At 52.9% G+C, this 21564-nt stretch overlaps 1 protein-coding gene across 1 annotated transcript; it reads right to left on the bottom strand.

Annotated features, from left to right (window-relative positions):
* Nucleotides 1-326: 326 nt before the first annotated feature.
* Nucleotides 327-21063, bottom strand: BMF (Bcl2 modifying factor). Its single transcript, XM_058738224.1, is given in 7 exon segments — nt 327-4349; nt 16345-16505; nt 17961-18257; nt 20429-20515; nt 20518-20556; nt 20942-20997; nt 20999-21063. Coding segments are annotated over 7 exon segments (807 nt in total). The 3' UTR covers nt 327-4247.
* Nucleotides 21064-21564: the final 501 nt, after the last annotated feature.

Here is a 21564-nt window from a genome sequence, read left to right as displayed (position 1 = left end):
CTGTCACCGAGGCTGCCTGCCACCACGGAGTGCCTTCGCACTTACCCCCTCCCTCATCCTGCAGAAGGCTGGACCCAGATCCAAAGCCAGGTCTGGATCCAAAGCTTCCTCACTCCGCCCCTCCCCCCAACCCCTCCCTCGTTTTTCCACCTCAAGAGGCCTTCCCTGTGCTGCTTATGGTGAGGTCAGCATGGCTCTTGTCCACTCACAGAGTCGAAAGGAAGTCCTGACAAAAGCAGGGAGACTGGGGGTAACTCAGGACAAGAGTCTAATTCCCTGACAGATCCCCTTGCATTTTTACCACACCTTGAAAAAGAAAGACCAGCTCTGCTTTAAATGGTTTTATTAAAAATTGTACCAATTGATGGGGGAAAATATACACACACACACACACACATATACGCATGTGAAGAACATAAAGCCGAATACTCTGTACAGGTTAAAAAACAACGGATCCCCATTCCCCTCCCTCTCTTTCCCTGTCTCTCTCTCAGAGGCAGAGAGCCTAGAGCCCAGGACAACTAACCTGGGCTGGGCAAAATGCTACATTCTCACTGGGTCTCCCCCTGCAGCCCCTGTGGACCGAGGGATGGGGCAGCCCTCTGGGCAATGCTCACAGAGGAGGGAGAGGCGCTGGCCACTTGTGCAGGCAGCGGGGGTGCGGGGAGGTGGGGGGGCGGGGAGACCCGGAGCCTGTTCTCAGCACCTGTGCCTGCAAGGCTGGTGCATCTATGGAAGAGCTCGGCTTTCTGTGTTACTCCCTCAAAGCTCAAAGTCCCCACCAGCCGATGTGCCCCCTGCCCACAGTGTGCCCACAAGCCTCGAAGGCTGATAAGTTAACCCCTTCCTGGACCAAGTCCAGCCAGGGTTCAGCACCCAGAGGGCCCTGTAGCTTTTTGCAGCCCAGGCTGAACACTGATTCCCAGAAGCCCCGCTGAACCGTGAAGGCAGAAGTCTTTCTGTTTTTGCTGCTCTCCACTCTCCTTACCCCCTCTTCATCAAGTCTACCAGACGACACAAGCTTGCCAGCTCTCAGTGTGCTCCTTGCTGACCAGGACAGGCACAGTGGCTCTCCAGCTTCCGGTGGAGGCCCTGGCTAACCATCCCAAACAAGCCCCTCCCTGCCAAGCCCTGGCTGGAGCCATCCTTGTATGAGGCTGGGCCACTGGGGGCAGTGAGACAAGTCAGCTGGGTCCCTCTGAGCACGCCTGACACGTAAGTTCTGGACACAGACCCACACCCCTCAGGGCTTGGAGAGGTCACTGGGAGGTGATCTTTCGCTCCCTTGGACTAAGCAAGAAAAGGCCACGGGGACAGCTCTCCAGCAGCCCAAACTTTGAAGCAGGCAAAGGCAGAGAGGCCAGTTCAGGTCCTCCAACCCACTGAAGGGGTCAGATGTCTGGCCTGGGTGGGGTTTTCTCCCAGTTCTGTCTACCAGCTTCCAGAAACCCCTACTCTAGGGTTCTGAATTAGAAGGGCTATTTTGACCCTGAATATCAGGCTTCCTCCCTCCAGGGCTTTTCTATAATGAAAGGAACATTTCCAGCCCCTCTCCCACCCCTCACCCTCGGCAAACCACAACAACTCCATAAGTCTTCAGCTGGTTACAGGTCAGGAGGCAGGTCAGAGTCTCCCTCCCTCCAAATCTGATTCTCCACCCCCTAACTACACACAGCCATGCTCCTCGGGGTGGGGGGATGGGGAAAGGGGGCCCAGAGGGAGGGATGTGTCTCCTGAGGCTGGTCTTGAGGAATGTTCAGACCAACTCTGCAGGCCGAGGGGGAAGGGGCCAGTCTAGATCACTAGGCCAATTAAAAACAGCCAGTCAGGAGGAACCTCTCTCCTTCCTGGGGCTATTTACCTCCTGGGTGTTTTTTGGGGAAGAGGAAGGAGGGGTTTAAAATTTTGCCCCAGCTTGCTTAGGAAAGTGAGCTAGTTCCTGGCGTCACCTAAAATGGAGACAGCTAGTCAGACCACCCTCCACCTGGCCCCAGGCTCAATGTTCAGGTGGGCTTGTCAAACTCTGGGCTCAGTTCTCAGGGCAGGCCACAGGACATCCTGCCTGGGCCAGCAAGATCTCTGAAGCTGATGGCTTTGCCTCTCGGCACCTAGACTATTTCTTTGCTCTCTCATTCAGCTTAGGTGGGAAGTCTACTAGGAGGGGTTCAAAGCGGCTGGCAGAAATAATCATGGTTTTCTTATGTGTGCCACTGGAGCACACATCAGCACCCTGCCCGTCATAGTCTCGGTCCAGGAGAGGGGGGGAAACGACATATGTCCGATGCACATCATAAAATGGCGTGGAGACACGCAAGAAAGGTTGCATTTCACAATAGTCAGCGTGTCCCAGAGCCGGTCTTCACCTGTTCCCTGGGCTCCTTCTTGTAAGCAGGAACCCGTCTTCTTAGCAGACAAACCATGGTACACACCCTGAGAATGGAATTCTAGCCAAGAAGAGGTAATACCTCAGAACATCCAAGCAGAACAAAACAAATGCTAATGCAGTTTGAGGTCCTTCACCTCAGGGCCACTGTGAGCCCATATGGCACCTTCGTGCAAATTAGGAAAGGCACCCCTTCCTCTGAGCAGACATAGCCTGACACCAGGGCATGTAGCCTGGCGGGCAGAGCATGAGCTGGACTTTAGCATCTATTCTCTTCTTCTGCAGGTGCCCTTGTGCAGTGAACAACCTGCCCAACTGTACATCCAGTAGATTAATGCTTCCTTCAACAGTACTGAAGACCTCCTCTCTGTAGAACTGGAGGAGCTTGGACTTGTTTAGAGTTAAGAGTCTACTTGGGCTCTTCCAATTTCCCTGGGGAGCCCTGAGGTCTTCTCTGCCTTTTCTTTGGGCCTTGCTTCACATTAGCACCAATGTTATCTTGTCGTACATATGCAAAAATTATAATTTAATTTCTGCGGTGTCTGGTTAACAGATTCCCCGTGTCTTTCCAGATTCCCCGCATCTACTATCAGAGCTGCTAGACTGGCTGCTTTAAATTCTCTCCATTAGTGCCACAGCAGGGAGAGGAGGGAAGTTCAGAGGCAGCTGTGATCCCACGGAGCTCCAGAGCACGCCCTCCTGGCCTAGCTGGAAGCTGAAGGAAGACAGGAAACGTGTACCCAGCTCTGCCGTTTCCACACTCTAATCATTGTCGGTTACTCTAAAAGACACATTTCAGCTGACAAAGCCACTGTGCTGGCTTCTGCCTGTATCCCACTAGGTGTGAAAAAGGAATGGGGATAAGCGGGAGGAGGTATGTTGTTTCCAAGGAAACCAGGGGGTCTGGGTTCCTCGAGGGCTGACTCCTATTATAGATGGGATGGCCACCGCATTTCCCAGCCCCACCGTAATCCTGCCCCTTCATGCTCTAGAGTGCTGATCCTGGGGGAGGAAAGCAGTGTGTTGGCTGGCTCTTTTGAAAGAAGAGCTGACGAAGGCACAAGCTGCTGTCTGTGGCATGTTCATTGGCTATGTGGCTCATCCGTGGTTGACACCCAGCCAGTCCCAGGCAGCTAGAGGTGGCAGAGGTTTGGCACCTCGGGACCAATCCTGGGGCCTCTGGGCGAGACCAAGTAAGACTTGAGGCCTACCCAGAAGTTTGGTTCATTTTGCGGCATATGTGAGGGGGTCCTTGGAGAAACCCAACCCTCCCTGAGGTCTTGCTGGAGATGACAGGGGCTGGGCGAGAATCCCTGAGCCCTTGGGGCAGGCACTGGCTGGGCCAAAGGAGAACCCAGATACGGGGCTGGCGGACTGGCCTAGTGAAGTTGTTCAGCTGGAAAGCCCCTGGCTGAGGCCCTGGGGGATTGAAGGCAGTGTGACTGTCAGGTCTTGGCCCCGTCCATGTCCACAGTAGAAGGCTGATAGTTTTGGTGCAACCAGGAGTCTAATCCAGTCTCCTAATTTCTTAACCAAGCTCCTATGGGAAAACTACAGTCCACTCGCTGGAGAACATCACTACCTGGTCATCTTCAATGGCTCACTGAAGACTTGACTTGTCAGAGCCCTTGGGAGGTCCCACATCACAGACACATCAGCCTCTACTTCAACAGTGTTTGACAAAGGCCCTCATTCCTGGTGAGGTCCTGAACAGGGAAAGAGGTCTCACTTGGGTACGTCTTATGTACACAGAAACTTTTAAAATGCAAACACAAAACAGCAATGAATAAACTTCACAAGACGCGGGCTCAGTCCTCGCTGATGTCCTTCCTGTGGTGCCCCATGCGAGGAGGGCAGCCCAGCCTCACCTGGGACCTGCCCCATTCCTGTTCTCTTCTGCATTCAAAGCCAGGTTGTGTAGGAAGAGGAGAATCTGCCACCACACTCGACGGCGGTTTTGCTGGTGCTGGAAGGCAGTGGGGGGAAAAAAAAATCAACATAATTCCTAAATGTAGCCTGTAGCCTTGATGACTCCTTATCATTCCCGATAAAAGTGCAGATCGACAAGTCTGAGGGCAGCACTTTAATCCTATCAGTACAGCAAACCCTGGGGGAGGGGGGAGGGAATGGGAGGAGTGGCTGATGAGGAGGGGGAGATAGTTGAGTGCTCCAAAAACAATTGCAGTTTTAACATTAAAAAGAAAAGACCAGGCTCTTTATGCACTGTGCACAAGAGGATTAAACTTTTTCCCCTGCTTGCAGGATTTTCCAGAGTTTAGCCAAGTGCTGCTTTTAATCAGATTGGCTCCTGAGCCCCTCAAACCTCAGCTGCACGAACAACAAACTTTCTTCAGAAAGAAAGAGAAGTGCCCCTTCCCTCCCCCAACTCCAAAGTAACACAGAGAACAAGGGGGAAAAGGGGGGGGAGTCTCCATCTGCAAGTGATTTGACACTGTGAAGGTCAAAGGGTTAATCTTCAATTTAAACCACACTGCTGAGGCAGCAAAAATCTGATTTCATCCAGTGCAAACACGCACACACATGGACACACACACACACACACACACACACACACACACACACACACTTGTGTGCCTGCCCTCTCTCCCTTCCCAGCATCTCCAGCTCAGTGCTGCCCTTTTTATAGCTGCTCTTGACAGTAAGCCATAAATAATCCCTCTTGGAGCGCTTTCCTACTGACTGGAGCCAATTAAACGTTAAGCAAGAACATACTTGAAAACAAAACAAAAACAAAGAATGCACACTACTCTCTGGGGGTTATCCCAGGTCCTACTGTCAGGCAGGGAAGCTGGGGGCAAAGGGCAGGGGTCAGTGGCTCTCAGGATTTCGGCTGGTGCCCCGCCCACACAGGTACCATGTCCCCGGGGGCCAGGGGAGGCCCCAAAGGGACTGGGGTGCTGGAAGAGGCTGTCTTTGTCTGCCAGGCAGGAGGACTGGATGGGGGCCCTCTCCACAGGGTCCTCAGTGGATAAGGGAATAAAAAGCTAGTGTGCAGGAGGAAGCCAGCACGGGCTGGACCTGGATTACTTCAGTGGCCGTGGCAGTGAGCATGTTCGTGTGAAGCGTCAGCAGAGCCGGGGCGCTTCTTAGGCTGTCTTTAATCACTGCCCCGGCCCCTACCAGGCAACTCCTCTCAGATGAAGAGCATAGGGTAAGTCAGTGGCAGAATGGAAAGTGAGCCCAGGTCTCCTGCCCCCACAGAGCTTCATGGGCATGGCCGGCCCTGGCCTCCGGGACTTTCCCCCGGGGACCCATGTGGGTTCCAAACAGCACGGGTTCCATTCACCCTACCTTAGGCCACAAAGGGAAGGGAGGTGAGACGTCAACTGATGCCGACCTCAGGGCCCTGCTAAGGTAGGTGAAGAGGACGCCCCCACTGTCTGGGGCAACAGCATGCCCCTTTCCCCCAAGGAAGGAAGCCTGGAAAACAACCCAGAAAGTTGGAGTCGCAGTTACTGCCAGGAGGGGAAATTGGGGTGTGCCACAGAGGAGTCCTGGCAGACTGTGCAGGAGAATGATGGCTTCCTTGTGTTTTGTAAACAAAGATGAGTAAAAAGAGGAAACACACCCGGCTTAACAAAATCTGGTTAGAGTAAAGTAGCGTGAAAACGAACTCAGCTGCAAAACCTGAAGACTCTGGCCTGCCTGCAGCAGCTGGGCAGAGCACCCCTCCTCCTGTTTCCCGCCCCCAGCTGCTGCCCAGGACAGGTGCAAAGGTCATTTGGCGGAACAGGAGGAAAATCCAGGAAAACACCGGTCCCCAGAGAGGTCAGTCTGCTGGAATTCCAAGTCTCTTCAGGTGCCTGTTTGAAAAGGCCAAGTAACAATAACAACCACGATCATGACAAGAATAGTAACGCTGAGTGTACCAGGCTGTGTTCTGAGTGTTTTACGTCCTTGCTTCTCAAAGTGTGGTCCATGGACCAGCAGCCTCAGCATCATCTGGGAGCTTACTAGAAATGCAGACCTACTCAATCAGAACGCGCATTTTTGACAAGATCCCCAGGGGACTTGGAGACACATTAAACTCCTTTGGCCTTCTCAACAACCTTATGAGGTTGCTATATACTCTCATCCCCATTTTACAGATGAGAACATTGAAAGAGTTAGGTAACTTGGCCACGTGGCTAGTCGGTGGCAGGGACTGAACTAAATCCAGACTACCTGGCCCTAGAGCTATGTCCTTACCCATTATCATTAGGTTCTGAGTGCCAGCATATACCTTTCTTTATGCCAAAGCAGACTCTCTCTCCTCCCCTTCTCTAAATCATATCAAAAGAGCTCAATGGCCAAGGAAGGGAGATTACAATTCTATGATTTGGGGCCTAGGCCAATCCCATTTATGTATGCCTCAGTTTTCCCCCAAATTCCCCTAATGGAGGCCACCTGCTGCCTGGGTAACTTCCTGGGGCCTGAGGCGTCTGGGGATGAGGCAATGCAGCATTCTCACTCCCATCATTTGGGGGTGTTGGGAGACCCAGAAACAGCTGTGGGCCAGAGAGCCCTGTCAGAATAGAAGGCTGAGGTCTTGCTGGGTGACACAGGCAGGCCTAGATACAGGAGGCAGGGCACATAGGCCCACCTTCGGGAAGACCCAGGTCCCATGCTTCTGCCTGTGACAGGCCTCAGGGTACATGAATCAGCAAGGAAGGCACTGGGCGGTGGATGGTCCCTGGGCCAGGAATCAGAGGACCTGGCTGTAGGCTGGGATTTCCCACCAGCCTGTCTGTGAGTCCTCACTTCCCTAATAAGTGAAATGCAGGCACGGTTATTAGACCAGTGGTTCCCAAACCTGACTGTCACAGAATCCACTGAGGAGCTGTTATACATACAGAGTCCCAGGGTTCCACCCAGACCAGCTAGTCAGAATCTCTATGGAAGGGGTCCAGGAATTTGTACTTTGAACAAATTCCCTGGGTTGACATTTTTAAAATCAGAAGTAACATTTATTGTATATTTCAGTCATAAAAGTAATACATGTTAACTGTAGAAAAACTGGAACATACAAGACATGAGAGAGGAGAAAATAAAATCACTCGTGATCCTATGGACTAGAAGAAAACACTTCATGACTTAGTATTTTTTTTCGGTCTCCTTCAATCTCTTCCCATCAGAATAATGACTTGGCCAAGCCAGAGGTAAATCCTTCCCAGGTGGTTCTGAGGCAGCCAGGCCACAGACAGGCATTTGGAAACCACTGAGGTGCTTTCCGACACTAAGGTCTGTGACGGGAAGTTTGTCATCCACGATTACCTTCAGCTGAGTCAAGCCTGCCTGTTGGAGGGTCTGGGTGGGCTTGGAGACCAGCAAGAGCAGGGTCTAGTAACCAGTGCACAGCCTCAGAAGTCCCTTCTCTGGGCACTAGCAGATGCCACACAAATTCTGCTTGGTCTTCTCTTGTCACAGGGCAGCCCCCAAAAGGCCCTTTTCTGAAATGAACCAAGCTGCTTCATACCAAGACTATCAGAGAATCCCCTGGTTATGAGGAACAACAATAAATACAATATTAAAAAAAATTAAACAAAAGGAGAAAAAAAGGCACGAAGGGAGGCCAGGGAGAGAAATAGTAAGGAGGAAGGAAATCGACACTCACTGAACAGGATGAGGAATACAAAGACACCAAGACACCAGAGAACACGGATCCTTCCAGGAGAAGGTGTGGAGGAGAAGGGCAAAAGGAAAGGGGAAGCAAGAAGGAGTATGCTTGGCCTCTGACTCTCAGGCACTTGGCATAGCACAGAGCATAGAATCTGAGATCAATGAATGCAACGCCCCATCCCCACCCCAGAGCAAGGCCCAACTCTCCCAAACTCAGCTTGCGCACCCCTCTAAGTCAGGGAACCTGCAAAAAAGCGGGGGTTCTAAGGATGCATAGTCAGGGTACCCTCAGGGATAGGGGGCTGAGGTACAGGGGATGGGCTACTGCTGGGAATTTAAGCTTACACCAGAAGCCCTCGAATTCAGAGTTCAGAGGGTAAGACCAAGGCATGGAGGGAAAAAATGGAGGTGAATGGTCCAAGGGAAAGGGTCTCAATATAGTGGATAAAAATATCTTCTCTAGTTAAGACAGCACAGCCAGGCAGTGGAGACCTAGGGTTCTTCTTTGACCCCGGCCCGCTTTCTGGCTGTGGCCGGCAGAGGAAGGCAATCAGCTGACAAGTGTTCAAGTTACCCCCACTGTGCACAAGGTACGGCAAGTGACTGCACAGCCATGCATCCTGTGTACCAGGGAACTCACAGGGACACACAGTAGGTACTCAACAAGTGCACGCTGGACCAACTACAGAAGAGTCAGCCTCGCAAGATAACCCACTTGTCTGAGGCCAGGAACAACTGATGTCTGGCCAGGTCTAAAGATGTACTTGATGTGATAGTATCAGCCTCTTGCCTGGGGAGAGGCCCAACTAGTAAAAGGCTTTTCTTCTTCTTCTTTTTTTTTTTTTTAAAAAGAGCTGGCTGTGGTGTCTGACAAGGTTGGATTACACAAATCAAACTCTGTTTCATCCCACGTGGCCTCTGCCCTAAGCACAAAGAGCGTTCCCTCCCCTCCCCGGATAACAATCTCCCTCTGCCTCTCTCCCTCTGGATCCAATTCACACCCTCTGGGGGCTTTGTGTGTCACCGGTGTTCCAGATGCTCTAGCAAAAAGCGAATTCCACCCCAAAGAACAGAGGAAAGAGCAAATCTATGTTGTGGCCCCGCTTGAAAGAAACAGTGGCAATTTACTGAGCTGACAGCAGTTTATAATATCTCATACTTAGAGTACTTTCCTATCTTTCCATTTGCTCTTCACAAAGATCTGGGGACACAGGAAGGACAGGCGTGATCAATCCCACTTTACAGATGGGGAAACAAAGGCTCGGAAACATTACCCTTAGCATAGTCCGTTGGGAGGGGAGGTTATTTGGACCCCTGGCCTCTGACTCCAGAGCTACATTTTTTCACTAAAAGATTACAGTATGTTTAGTCGCATCATGAAAACAGTACTAACTTTTCAAAAAGAATCGCCACTGAACTGCTCCCCTAGTATGCTTAAAGACATTGTTTCCAGATCATTAACTATTTAGTAAGGATGCTGTGGACCAGAAAAAATAGACCTTTCAGAGGCAGAGCTAACTGAAGATCAAACAGAAATAAAGCCAAAACTGCTCCGAAATGATAACTTCAGATCATGTTCAGACCACGCTCAGTTTCTTTAAAATGCAGAGTTTCATATACGCTGTTTTACAGGGAGACACGCACTCCCCAAAGTGACGCTTTCCTACCTTTTCCCTTTACCGTCACACTCTAAACTCACCCTGGCAGGAGCTGAGGGAAAGAACCTTGCCACTGAGAACAGGAACACAGAGATAAGAGACACTTCAGGAAAATTCCACTTGAGAGAAGTCGAGAAGATATTTTTGTTCAATTCAGCAAGCTCTTATCGAGCACCCAACCGAGCTAAGACTTTCGAAGGACGCAAAGATGAGCAAGATGTAAACTGTCCTCAATTATTTTCCAATCTGAGGGAAGAAAACAAGAGCAGAGAACCAAGTTTTACAGGAGGCAGAGCCAGGTCAGGGCAGTAAGTGGGCGTCCCCTCAGGCTCTTGTTTTCTAAGAGGTTCCCGCTGAGAGCAGAGGTAGGTAGCGGGAAGACCGTGGTTTTAGGATGAGTCAGAGCAGTATGGCTCCCAGTGCAGCCACTTACAGTGTGACTCAGGTATGCTGTCTCCCTTCTGGGAGCCTCAGTTTCCTATAAAATGGGGACAATGGGCTCTAGAAGTATGAGGTTGCTGTGGCGATCAAACGAGAAAAGTATATGTACGGCCTTGGCCTGGTGGCTGCACCGAGCAGCTCCCTCTCCACAGTGAGGACAGGGAAAACGTGGGCCCCACTTAACCTTGCCGAGCACTTCCCTCAACACCCTGTGCTCAGAGGGTCCGCCCCGGGAGCGCTATCTTCTCAACAGACTTAGGAAGTCCTGGGGAAATCCCTGACTTTTCACTCTGAGATGGGCCAAGGCAGCTAGAGGCAGCTGGGCCCAGAATTCCAGGCTGCCAAGCTGAGCAAAGGATTCTGAAACCCACAGGGCAGCCCCTTGGGTCCAGGGGCCCACTGCCCCAGAAAGCTTCTGACCCAGACGCGGGAGGAACGAGCAACGTGGCAAAACGGAAAAAGAAAAAAAATACGCCTCGCCAAGAGCTTCCTCAGCGCAGCCAGCAGTGCTACGGGGAGCAGCCAGCAGTGCTACGGGGACGTTGAAGCCACTGACTGCCACCGTGGCAACACCAATCCCTTCTTCAAGGAAGAAACGGCAGCCTGGGGCCAGCCGGTTCTCAGTGGAAGACAGGAGGGCTTCCTCTAATGCAATTGAAGGCCACTGGCTTCAGCCACTGGGGAATGGCGGGAGAGGAGGGATGGGCTATGTGCCCCTCCACATCCCCAGAGCCTTGTGCTGCATCTCCACAGCCTCTGGGGGCAGGAACCATTGGGGCCCTCACCTGGCTTCCCGCAGCCTGAGAACTCCTCCATGGGAACTACTGAACAACTTCTAAAGAACTCACGAAGCAACTCTGGGGTGTGTGCTCTGGCCGAGAGTGAGGGAGAGAGGGGACTGAGGAGTGGCAGATCCATTGTACATCTACAAGGCTGTGGAGGAGGAACCCCAAGGCTCTGACTCCCAAATTGGGGCCTTGGCAGCCGGCTGTTCTTGTCCTGCCTGCGGCCGGTTCCCTGGACAGGACAAGGCAAGCTAAGCATGGAAGAAAGCTGGACCCTCCTCCTCACCACATACACTGACTGTTCTCGTTCTGGTCAGGGAGCATGCCCTCTTGGTTGCCAGACATGATCAAAAGGCAAACCAAAGATTTTTCTTTATTCTCCTTTTCTAGTATCTCTCCCAACCCCTCCTCTCCCATCACCCCCCCCACCCCTAAGGAAAAACAACAACAACAACAACAACAACAACAACAACAACAACTCCCATTCCCAAGGCCTGGCTCTGGTGGGGAGGGAGTGAACTATCCGGAACTACAAGGCCCTTCTCCTGGAAGAGAGAGTAGTCAGGTGCAGAGTTGTGTGGGGAACTCGGCCTCTAGTCAGCCACGCTGATGACTCAGAAGCTAAATATAGTGAGCGATATAAACAGAGCCAGCCACAGAGCAAACACAGGGCCCCCAAGCCCCGGCCTGGCTCTCACGCACAGAGGCCCTCCACGGCCCCTCCCCCAGTCTCACTCTTCCCCAGACGCCCTCCTAGGTAGACCTCCCACTGCTGGAACAGAGGCTGGCTCCACAGAGACCTTCCCACTTTAAGGTCAAATCTCTGGGGCTCCTGCCCGGGCTGCCACATCTAGGGCCTGAACAACCTCATTAGCCACAGCCTGAGCCCCCAAAACCACTCAGCATCAAGGAGGGCATCCCAAAGGGTCAGGAAGCACTCAAGGGCACCCTGAACAAAGGATCCAGGCTGTTGGCAGATGTAAACACCACTCTGGGTACAACTTCCAAATGAGCTCCCTAAGAACTATAAAGACAGATCCAAGCAAAATCCTAACATCATCTTTTGACACATTTCCCAAAGTGTTAAACTGCCCACACCTTAATAGTTATATGTATTATAATCTCCAATGGGCTTTCACATCTGCTCTGCTGGGTATCAGAAATGAAGGCTCAGAGAAGTTAAGTGATTTGCCCATGGACACAGAACTCATAAGTGACAGAGGTAGGATTTGAACTGAGGTCTGCCTCTAAGTCTAGGATCCTTTCTGTGATATTACAACTAAAGATAGTTTTTAGTGAGTGGCTGAAATTTTCCTCAGATGGCATTTTCCAGAAAGTCTAATTACTATTCAAAGACTTTCCAAATCTGACTATTCTCAATGAAACCACTCTTGGTCCAAGTGAAAAAGCCATTTCCGACTTAAAGAATTCCAATGCTCCTGTAGCTTTACTCACTCAATGGTTTACAGTAGCTACTTGTTTTGAGGATTCTTGGGTTCTTAACACTGCCCAGAAATACCCTGAATAAATTTCAAGATAGCGCTGCTGGGACAAGAGAGGACAGCAGCAGCTACTATCCATTCTTAGGCCCATGCTTGAGGAGACCATGGCAGGTGGAATGAAAAGAAACCAGAACCCACACCTTCTAACCAGAGCAGCCCGTGAACACAGTGAGGGAGCAAACCTGTACCTCCTCTTTGCTGCTGAAGCTGGACAGACACAAAAACACCAGGGCACCTTCACAGAGCCTGAGTCAAGGCAGACCATGGTCAGCAGACCACAAGAAGTCACCTGCTACAGAGCAACAAAGAGAGGAAAGTTCTATTCCTGGCCCAGTCAAAGGAAGATGGGGCATGTGACCCGGTTTGGAAAGGCTTTTGCTTCCAATCACTTGGCTTCCACCTCTCTTGCTGCTTTGGAGACCCAAAGAGCTGACAGCAAGCACCTCACTGACACTGATCTTCTGCCTTCAAATCCTTGCCTTTCCATCTATTGGAGCCACCCAGAACTGATCAGTTGGGTAATGGGGCTAGAAGCCCATCCTGTATGCTCCCTAGGAAGCATGTTGGGAGGGCTTATGGCCAGCAAAAACTGACATCCAGTGGAATTTGCAACCGTTTGAATCTGAGGTCATGGCACTCAATTTGCCATAATGCCATCCTACAACGCACTACCTGGTCATCGTACCCCACCCCCACCCCCTCTGGTCCACATCTCCTAGGAAGAAGGCTTCCCCTGATACAGAAAAAGAATAACTGAGGTCCGTAACCAGGGACAAAAAGTGGGAGCTCACACTCCCTACAGGACTCAGGGACCAATGGCCACGGTCTGGTCTTTGGACACCATTCCAGATCTAAGGAGAAAGGAAATGGCCAAGCCCACTCAACGTCTTACTGCCTCTTGAGTTGTGTTTCTTGGCTTTCTAAACTCAGCCTATAATGATGAGGAATGACCATTCTTTGAGGAGAAACAAATGAGGCTGAGTCCTACAACTGAACAGCATGGACACCAATTTCTCTGTGCAGGGCAGGTGGAGGGGAGCTCAGGGCAGGCAGCTCTGCTAAGGGATCAGCCTGGTGGGAGCAGTGGGAAAAGCACTGTGAACTGACAAGAACAAATGTGAGAGATGATCAAGCTTATAGACAGACAAAAGGAAACTAGCATTAAAGAGTACCCACTGTGTCTCTGGAACTTTCATTGGTATTTTCTCACTTAATCCTCACAATAAAATTCTGTGGTATTAGCTCTAATTTACAGAAGAGGTGCTACACTTGGCAAGGTCAAGTGCCTTCCTGATGGCTAGCAGGTGGCAGGGCTGGTATTCAAATCTGGGCCTTCTGACTTTGGACTCAAAGCCTAGAGACTTAAATTTAAAAATCCTAGTAACTCAGTTTCCTTGCCTGCAAAGATTAGGGAAGGGAATAGAGAAAGAAAATAAAAGAATGTAAGAGTCACAACAGCACTTTCTAGATATGAAATAGTAGACTGGTTTATGTAATAATCAAGGTCAGAAAATGACTCACTTCTTAAAACTAGCTGCTAAGGGGAGCCTGCCTGGGTGGCTCAGCGGGTTAAGCGTCTGACTCTTGATTTCAGCTCAGGTCATGATCTTGAGCCCAGAGCCCTGAACCCCATGTTGGGCTCTGCACTGACAGTGCAGTACCTGCTTGGGATTCTCTCTCTCTGCCCCTCCCCCACTCTTGTGTACGCGCATTCGCGCGCCCCCCCCCCAAATAAATAATCTTAAAAAAAGAAAAAAACAAAACAAAACTAGCTACTAAAATTTCCTCTGCGTGCCAGTGTTCCATCTGCCTGTGGCTAGCATCCTAGCCCTTTCTGCGGGATGAGCTCCTGGAGAAGGTCTGTGAGCAGGGTTAGTGGGGAGGACAGGGTTAAAAGCAAGAGGATTCCACAGACAAAAAGATTGGTTCTCTCTGTAATGGAAAATTTGGGAAAACCAGCTCTGGGCTGGAAAGGCTTAGCTGACCAGCCTCCTGCCACTGTGAGGTAGGAGTAGACAGCAAGCAGGAGGGGGAGGGGCACAGGGAACTCAGGAGCCAGTTTGGGGTGAGGTGCAGAGCAGGAGACACAGTTCTCATTCAGCTCTGCTGCTCTGCCCCTCCCCCAGGCTGGGGTGGCTCTGGCTGATAGCTGAAAGCTGCCCTCTGAGAGGCAGCCCTGGACTGGGGGAAATGATGCCAAGCTGCAAAGAGCAGGGTCAGACCTTGGGATGAGGACCGTCTCCTCTCTTTCAGGACTGAGTTAGCAAGAAAGGGCCCTGGGCAATGTTCTAGTCCTATCCTCCCAGTCTGCCACCAAGCCTACAGGGACTCACCAATGGAGGGAGGAATATTCTGGGAAACAACTGTTGAGAGAGATGAGGTCCACTGGGAATGAAGAAAGCTACCTTCCAGACACTCCTGTAGATGAGTCCAGGAGACCCACAGCTCCCGTGTCCTCTAGCAGCTCCAGCATCGGGACTGGAAGCTGTGAGCTGGTCTCAGCCATCGGCCTGTACAACCAGGCTAGAGTGAATGGGCAGGAAGAAGGCCAAGAGCCGGAAATCCAGAATCAGAGTGAGTCCACACGTGGACTGAAGGGGAGACTCAAAGCCAAGTTTCCAGAAAACAATCAGCGGAGGGACTGGGGACTGGAGCGTGGGGCCAAAGGAGGAGGCTAAGCTGCCTTATTATCTAAACATAGGGCCACTCTCCCTTCCATATCACTGAGGGACTGGGAGAGCTGACCAGGACCAGGTCTAGCCCTAGATTTCCCTCAGAACTCTTTGGCAGAAGGCACTAACCATATCTAACACCCGGCGGTCTGTTCTCAGGAGACCAGGAGACCAAAAGACAACTTCTCTTTCTCCTGGTGCTGGCAGTGGTTTGGCCCGTAAGTCAAACCTACTCTGATCCCCTGAAGTTACCCATCTAACCTCAGGGTCTGCCCAAGAGTGATGAGATATTTATTCTCTTGATTTCCAGACACACACACACACACACACACACACACACACACACACACACACACTGCTGGGACAGTCCCAGAGGTGGGGAACATGTTCATTTCCAGGTGGTGTGCCTTTGCTTCAGTGGTGGTTGTACTAGCACAGATTCAGCTTGGGCTCCTCTCCCTGCCTTGGCAGCCATCCAGAAAGCCAGCCCAGAGAGGAAGGGTTAAGTGTCTGGGGGCCGGCCCAGACAGCGGCTGCAGAGCAGGGCAGCCTCCAGCCCGTGGCACGGAGGGCTCCTCCAGCACGAGCCTGCCAGCCGCCGCCTTTGTTGATGGACTCTGCCACATGCTCGACTGACACGCGATGCTCCGCCCTGGCGGGGCTGGTGCCAGGCTGCCGGCCAAGCACCCGGCCGCCAGTCTGGAGAGCCTCTCCGAGGTTCACTCTCCAGAGTCCCAGGTCCCGGTTCCCAGACAGAGACAATGAGGAGCAGCCTCCCCAGCTGGAAAGTGTCAGGTTACAACCGGTTCCACCACTTTCCCCCACTCAGGCCCATCCCTCGGCCTTGGTTACCCAGTTCCCCGCTGCACCTCGGCCAGGCACCCCCAACCGTCCAGTTTCACTGCAGCACCCTGAAAATCTTCCCCTCGGGACTGTGAGGGACAATCTTCCAACCTGGCCTCAAGAAGACACAGTGTGTTGAGCAAGGCTGAGGAAAGCCACCCCAGGCCCTAGGAGAAATTGTAGTGTCTCTTGACAAACCGTGGGACAAATCGCTTTTATGAAGCCCGAGCTGAACAGAGGGCAGGTAACCAAGGTGGAGCTCAGAGATGAGGGCAAGAGTGCTCGGCCAGTTGGGCCCATCCAGTTCATGGGGATCATAATAGCTGAGGCCAAAACTCTGGGACCATATCCTCGAGGCCTGGCAGAGACAGAGTTGCTGAGGCAGGTCCTGGCCCCCCAGCCCCAGCAGACTCTCCCCCCGCCCCAAGCCCCCATGCCTACTTGCTGCATATGAAGCCGATGGAACTGGTCTGCAATGCACTGAAGCTTTCGGGCAATCTGTACCTCTGCTCGATGCTGCCAATGCCCTTCAGGGGGCTGCTCACCAAGGGGCAAGCCTGCAGGGAAACTGGCAGGGAGAGGGAGCCGGTAGCCAGCGTTGCCTGCAAAGACAGAGGGCCCACATCTCAGCATTCTCCACGACTGTACCACCTACCCCATGCCTAACACTCCTGGCTGAGACTTTATCAGGGTGCTCCACCCAGTTTGGGTAGCCTAACCTGCCTGTTACCCAAGCGTTGAAAAGCTGATACTCAGAGAACAGGAGAGAATGGTCCTAGCCTTCCCTGTAGTTCTCTAGTCACAGGCAGTGCCAGGGCAGAAGTAATATGCGTGGGTGAACTTGCCAGCCCTCTGTCCTTATTTACCAAGCTACGCTTGACCACAATTTATTTTTCATGCAGTAGCAGGTTGAAGCTCTACTCTGGAAAAGCACTGGAGGCAGTTCTCTAGAGTTCCTAGGTTGAGCAAAGCAAGAGAGAGAAAGAGAAAACCAAAATGTGCCTTCGCTTTTGCCTCTGGCTGGGCTCAGGTCCTGGAGCCCTGCGTAATGGAACTAAAACTAAGGAGAGAAAACTCCTCAAACCCATTGGATAGCCAAGTTCCTCTCTGGAGGAGCCCCAGGCCAGACCGCAAGACCTCGAGACCAGCGCTGCACCCTAACCAAATGCTGGCAATCGAGCTGCCGCTAGGGGTGCCCGCCTGCCTCCTCCCTCTTCTGTTCCTTCTTCCCTGCCGGCCGGCCTTATCCATCTTCCCAGACTCCCGAAAGAACTACGGGGTAGCTCCCTCCAGGAATAACTGTAGCGTCTCTTCAATATGCTCCATCAGACATAGCAAGATAGCTTCTGAACCCTTTTTCTCCCTCCATAAGCTTTGTGCTAAAAGAAGAAAGAAGACTGAGTGTCTAACACTGTGCCTTTGCCAGAGGAGGGACATGTTACTCATAAAACAAACCATTTAAGCCCACAAATGAAGGGGTCTTGTCTGATCGAGCCTTGGAAACAGCCCCTCTGCTGGCACTGAGCCCTGGCAGGCCCAACCTCTTTCTCCAGTTCCCCTTCCAAAGCCCAGAAAGTCCCAAGTGACACCTTGTGCCTTCAAAAACCTTCCCTCCCAGAAAGGGCTGGGTTTTTCCCTTCAGGGTCAACAGCGAGTCACAGATCCCGTAACCCTCTCCAGGGCAATGTTGGCCAATTGGCAGAAGGCATAGCACTACCAGGACACAAAAGGTTGGGCCACGCAACTGGCCACAAGATGTAAAAGCTGAGGCCCAGGTACCCCCTCTCCGACCCAAGAAGACACCATGGACCCAAGGATCCCTGCAGAAAGGGACAAAAAGGCAGAAATAATGGCACAGCAATTTGCCTTTGTTGGTGCCCATGGAGCACAGGTGAAGAGCATGAACAAGCAGAGAAGCACGGTGACAAGAGTCGAGGAATCAATAGCCCCTGCGGCTCAATTGGGGAAGGAAATAACAAAGAGCAGGTTTGGGGAGGGGAAGTCCCCTCTTTTCCCCCAGTCTCTATGGGAGGAGTCCTGAGGCTAAGAGCACTCACCATAAAAGAGTCGCTGGGGTTCTTCGGTCACCCCACAAGGCAGCATGACACCCTGACTCGGGGAGGCTGGACTGAGGGTCTGGGTGGCCTTGTCTTCCTGGCTGGTGGGTCGAAGCCCAGGACCACAGCAGTGGGTGAGAGGGAAGAGCTGCAGATGGCTGAGGGGGCAGTCCAGCTGGCTCTGGGCAAACAGGTTAGCAGACAGCAAGCTCCCAGGCTGGGTCCCCGGCTCCCCATCCTCTGGCTGGAACACATCATCCTCCAGCTCCTCCACACACTGAGGCGGCTCCATCTCCCCTGCTGGGGTGCAATGCAGGCATCTGGGGTGCTGTCCCCTGCCCCAAGGCCGAACCTGAAGGACTCCCCCTTTCCTTTCTCCTTTCCCTTCTACCTGGGGGAAGTGGGGCCCGATACTGATGACAAACGACCTGGTGATAAAGTACCACTGAGGATGACACCCTCCCCAAATGTGGCCTGCCTCACTGCTCAAGGAGGCTCCACACCTCCTCCCTGGGCCTTCCCAGAGCCACTCCCACCTTGGCCTTTTCTTCTGACCCGGGCTGGTTCTGGTCATGAAGTCTGACTGCAATTGACTCTGAGCAATAGCAGAGGCATGATCAACCACGGCAAGTACTCAGGACACCCGGGGAAATGTCAACAAGACTAGGCCCTGCGAGTGGCTGTGGGAGGGCAGAGGGTGCTGTGACTGGCTGTACACACAGTGGTCACTACACACACACACACACACACACACACTCACTCACTCACTGCCCTGAGAAGTAACCACCAAGCTCTCATCCCAGTCTGAGCTGAGCTCCAGGCTCAGCAGCAAAAACAAAAGCCAGCAATCCGAGGGCAGCCAGGTTCCCTCCAAACCTGCTAGGCCCCGCCCAGCTGCCCATCTCCTCTAGTCTCCACCCCCTGCTTGCTCAACACAACAAACAGGCTCCACGCTGTGGTAAGAGTGTGTCCTGGAAGAAAGGGCAGAAAGACCCAAGTTAGACACTGCCCTCACAGCAAAGGGGAGCCGTCTGCCCACCACAGCTTGGCCTGGATGGTAGGTCCAACATCCGGCAAGGTGGCCAGCCTCCCCCACCCCAGCTCACTAGCCTCCATGACTACTCACGAGTTTCCATGACTTCAATCTTCTTTTCCCACTGCCTACCATTCCTGTCAGCGCTGAATGTGAGGTTGGTATAACCTTCCTCACAGAAGGAAGTGAAATTCAGCCCTCTTTCTGTGACCTCACTCACCGCCTGTATACTACTCAGGTTGTTGGCATGAGTTTCTTGGTGATAAAGAAGTTCCTCTTGCTCCACCTGATGGCTCTTGGAAGTCTGAGTTTGGAGCCACCCAGCATCTTTAGCTCCCAACTCAGCCCCCTACACACACAGGAGGAACCTGTTAGGACCCCTGGGGCAGCCCGAAGCAGCAACTACCTGAATGGTTAAGGATACAGAGGGACACTGTTTGTCACTGCCAGACTCACTGAGCGATCCCCTGGGAATTTTGTCTCTCCATCTCTTGCCTTTGAAGAACAAGCCAAATGGTCTGTGGCTTGGTAAAGTACTTAAAGGAATCTCAGTTAAATTCAGAATCTTGGCTTTCCCAAATGCAAGCTCTCTCTGAGGTGCTTGCTTCAACTCCCTCCATCCCAACCAGTCCATGAGCAATGTGTGATCCTATCTTTGTCCTCTTCCCTGGTGAGGAGACACCCACTCAGATGGCAAAACAGGCATGTGGTGTTCTTTGGGAAGTGTTTCCCAAAGAAGGGTAGGAGATCTTCAGCTTATCAGCACCAGGAAACAAAGTTTCCGGCTGAAAGGACCGAGCGCTATCTTGCCAGTCACCTGGCAGGGGCTCCCCTCCTGCCCTCAACCTTCTCTCTACAAGCTGGCAATCCCAGCCTAAGAAGAGGCCCTCCAAAGCTAATCACAAGCAGGAGTCATTGTCTTGGTTCTTCCTTTGAAGCCAGCCACCTCCCCCTCCCCCTCCTCCTCCCAGCAAAGCCCCAAAGTTCAAGCCTTGCCTGGACTGGACTGTGGGGGAAATGCAGCCATAGGGTGTGTCTCTGCAAGCCCTGAGGACCCTACCCATTCTCCACAGGAACTGCAGGTGGCTCTTCTGTAAGTGGGAGCCTCCAGAGGGGAGCTGGGCAAGGTCAAGTGTAAACTGGGATAGGTAAAGAGACCCTCTTCTCCCCTTGCTGAGGAGGTGATGTCCAAACTGGTAGGAGGAGCACACTTCCTGAGAGCACTGCCTGGGAAGGCTTTATTCCTAGCAAGGGGAACCAAAGCGCTCTGGAGCCATCCCAGCCCCTAAGGGCTCTAACAGGGATGCTGAATTTAAGACTCCTCCTCCCAGGAGAAGGCAGTAGCCACGCACTCTGAACTTCGACAAGAGCTAAAATTTGGGAACGCACACATACAAGCATACACACTCACGCACCCACACAACACACAGCAGACCTGGGTGACTCCAGGAGAGAGTCTCAGCCTCCGAGTCGTGATGCCAGGGCTCCGCGCCAGGGTCCAGCGTGACGAGCACTCGGGGGCTTGGCGCCCAGACTCAATTGGGAAGGAGGGAAAGAGCCCAGCTGTTAAGGAGAGGAGCCTTCAGACTCCGCAGGGAGGCAGGACGCCCCACAACTCCCTGTCCTACCCCAAAGTCAGATCCAGAGGCAGGGCCGTTCGCGGGAGCCCAGGTCTGCTCAGCAGTGAGCCGCAGGTTCCCCTACCCACCTGGACCCAACTGCTTGCGGTCTTAAATGCTACTACCCTCAAGTTCCCTCGTGGAGCAGAGCACTAGATGAGGGTTCTGTACCCCGTTCCCGTACCCCAGCGCTCCAGTCCTTCATGGTCACCCCACACGCCCGCAGCCCAACCCTTCCCGGGCCCCTAAGCGCAGCACGACTCCACTCCCCACTTCCCCGAGGAGGTGCGATCCAACTCCGCCCGGTCCCCGGCCGCTGGCGCGCTCACCGGGCCGCGGCGGGTGGCGGGAGGCGCTGGCAGGGGCGGCAGCGGCAGCTGGCAGGCTGGCGCGGGAGGAGGCCACTGTGCACCGCGCGGTATTGTTTCCAAAATACGCCCGCTCGGGGCATCCCGCAAACAGCTGATGAGGCCCCGCCTCCAGCGCGTCATGGCTACGGCTGGCCAATGGCGAGTGGAGCCCCAAGTCCCGGGCTGGGCGGCTGCCAGGGACGGTCACGAATGTACGAACCTTCCCTTGGAAACATTGCAAGGGGCCGAGCGAAATTCCGGCTCCCATCAGAAACGCAATTGGAGCGCCATAGTCCTAGCAGATTCCGTTCCTAACGCAAGCTGGGGAAGGGCTGGAGAGTCCCTGAGTCCGCTCTATTAGAAGGGAGAGAGGGGGCGCCAAAGTGACTTTTATCTTCTTTTTCTCGGGAATGGCCGGAATAATTACGGAGCGTACAAACCGGAGGGGAGGAAAGCCGGAAGCTTTTAGAAGCGCCTGGCGGTGTCCGCTGGGTGCAAGGTGCGGGTCCCTGTGGATCCCGGCCTGGTAGCAAAGCACCCTCCCGCCTGCCTAAGCTGTCAGAAAAAACTCCAGGTGCAAATCTGTAGGAAGCATGAGAACA

The sequence above is a fragment of the Neofelis nebulosa genome, chromosome 7 (assembly GCF_028018385.1).
Source record: "Neofelis nebulosa isolate mNeoNeb1 chromosome 7, mNeoNeb1.pri, whole genome shotgun sequence".
Taxonomy (NCBI): Eukaryota; Metazoa; Chordata; class Mammalia; order Carnivora; family Felidae; genus Neofelis; species Neofelis nebulosa.
Note: the sequence above shows the minus strand (reverse complement) of the source record. Positions and strands in the feature narration are given on the sequence as shown.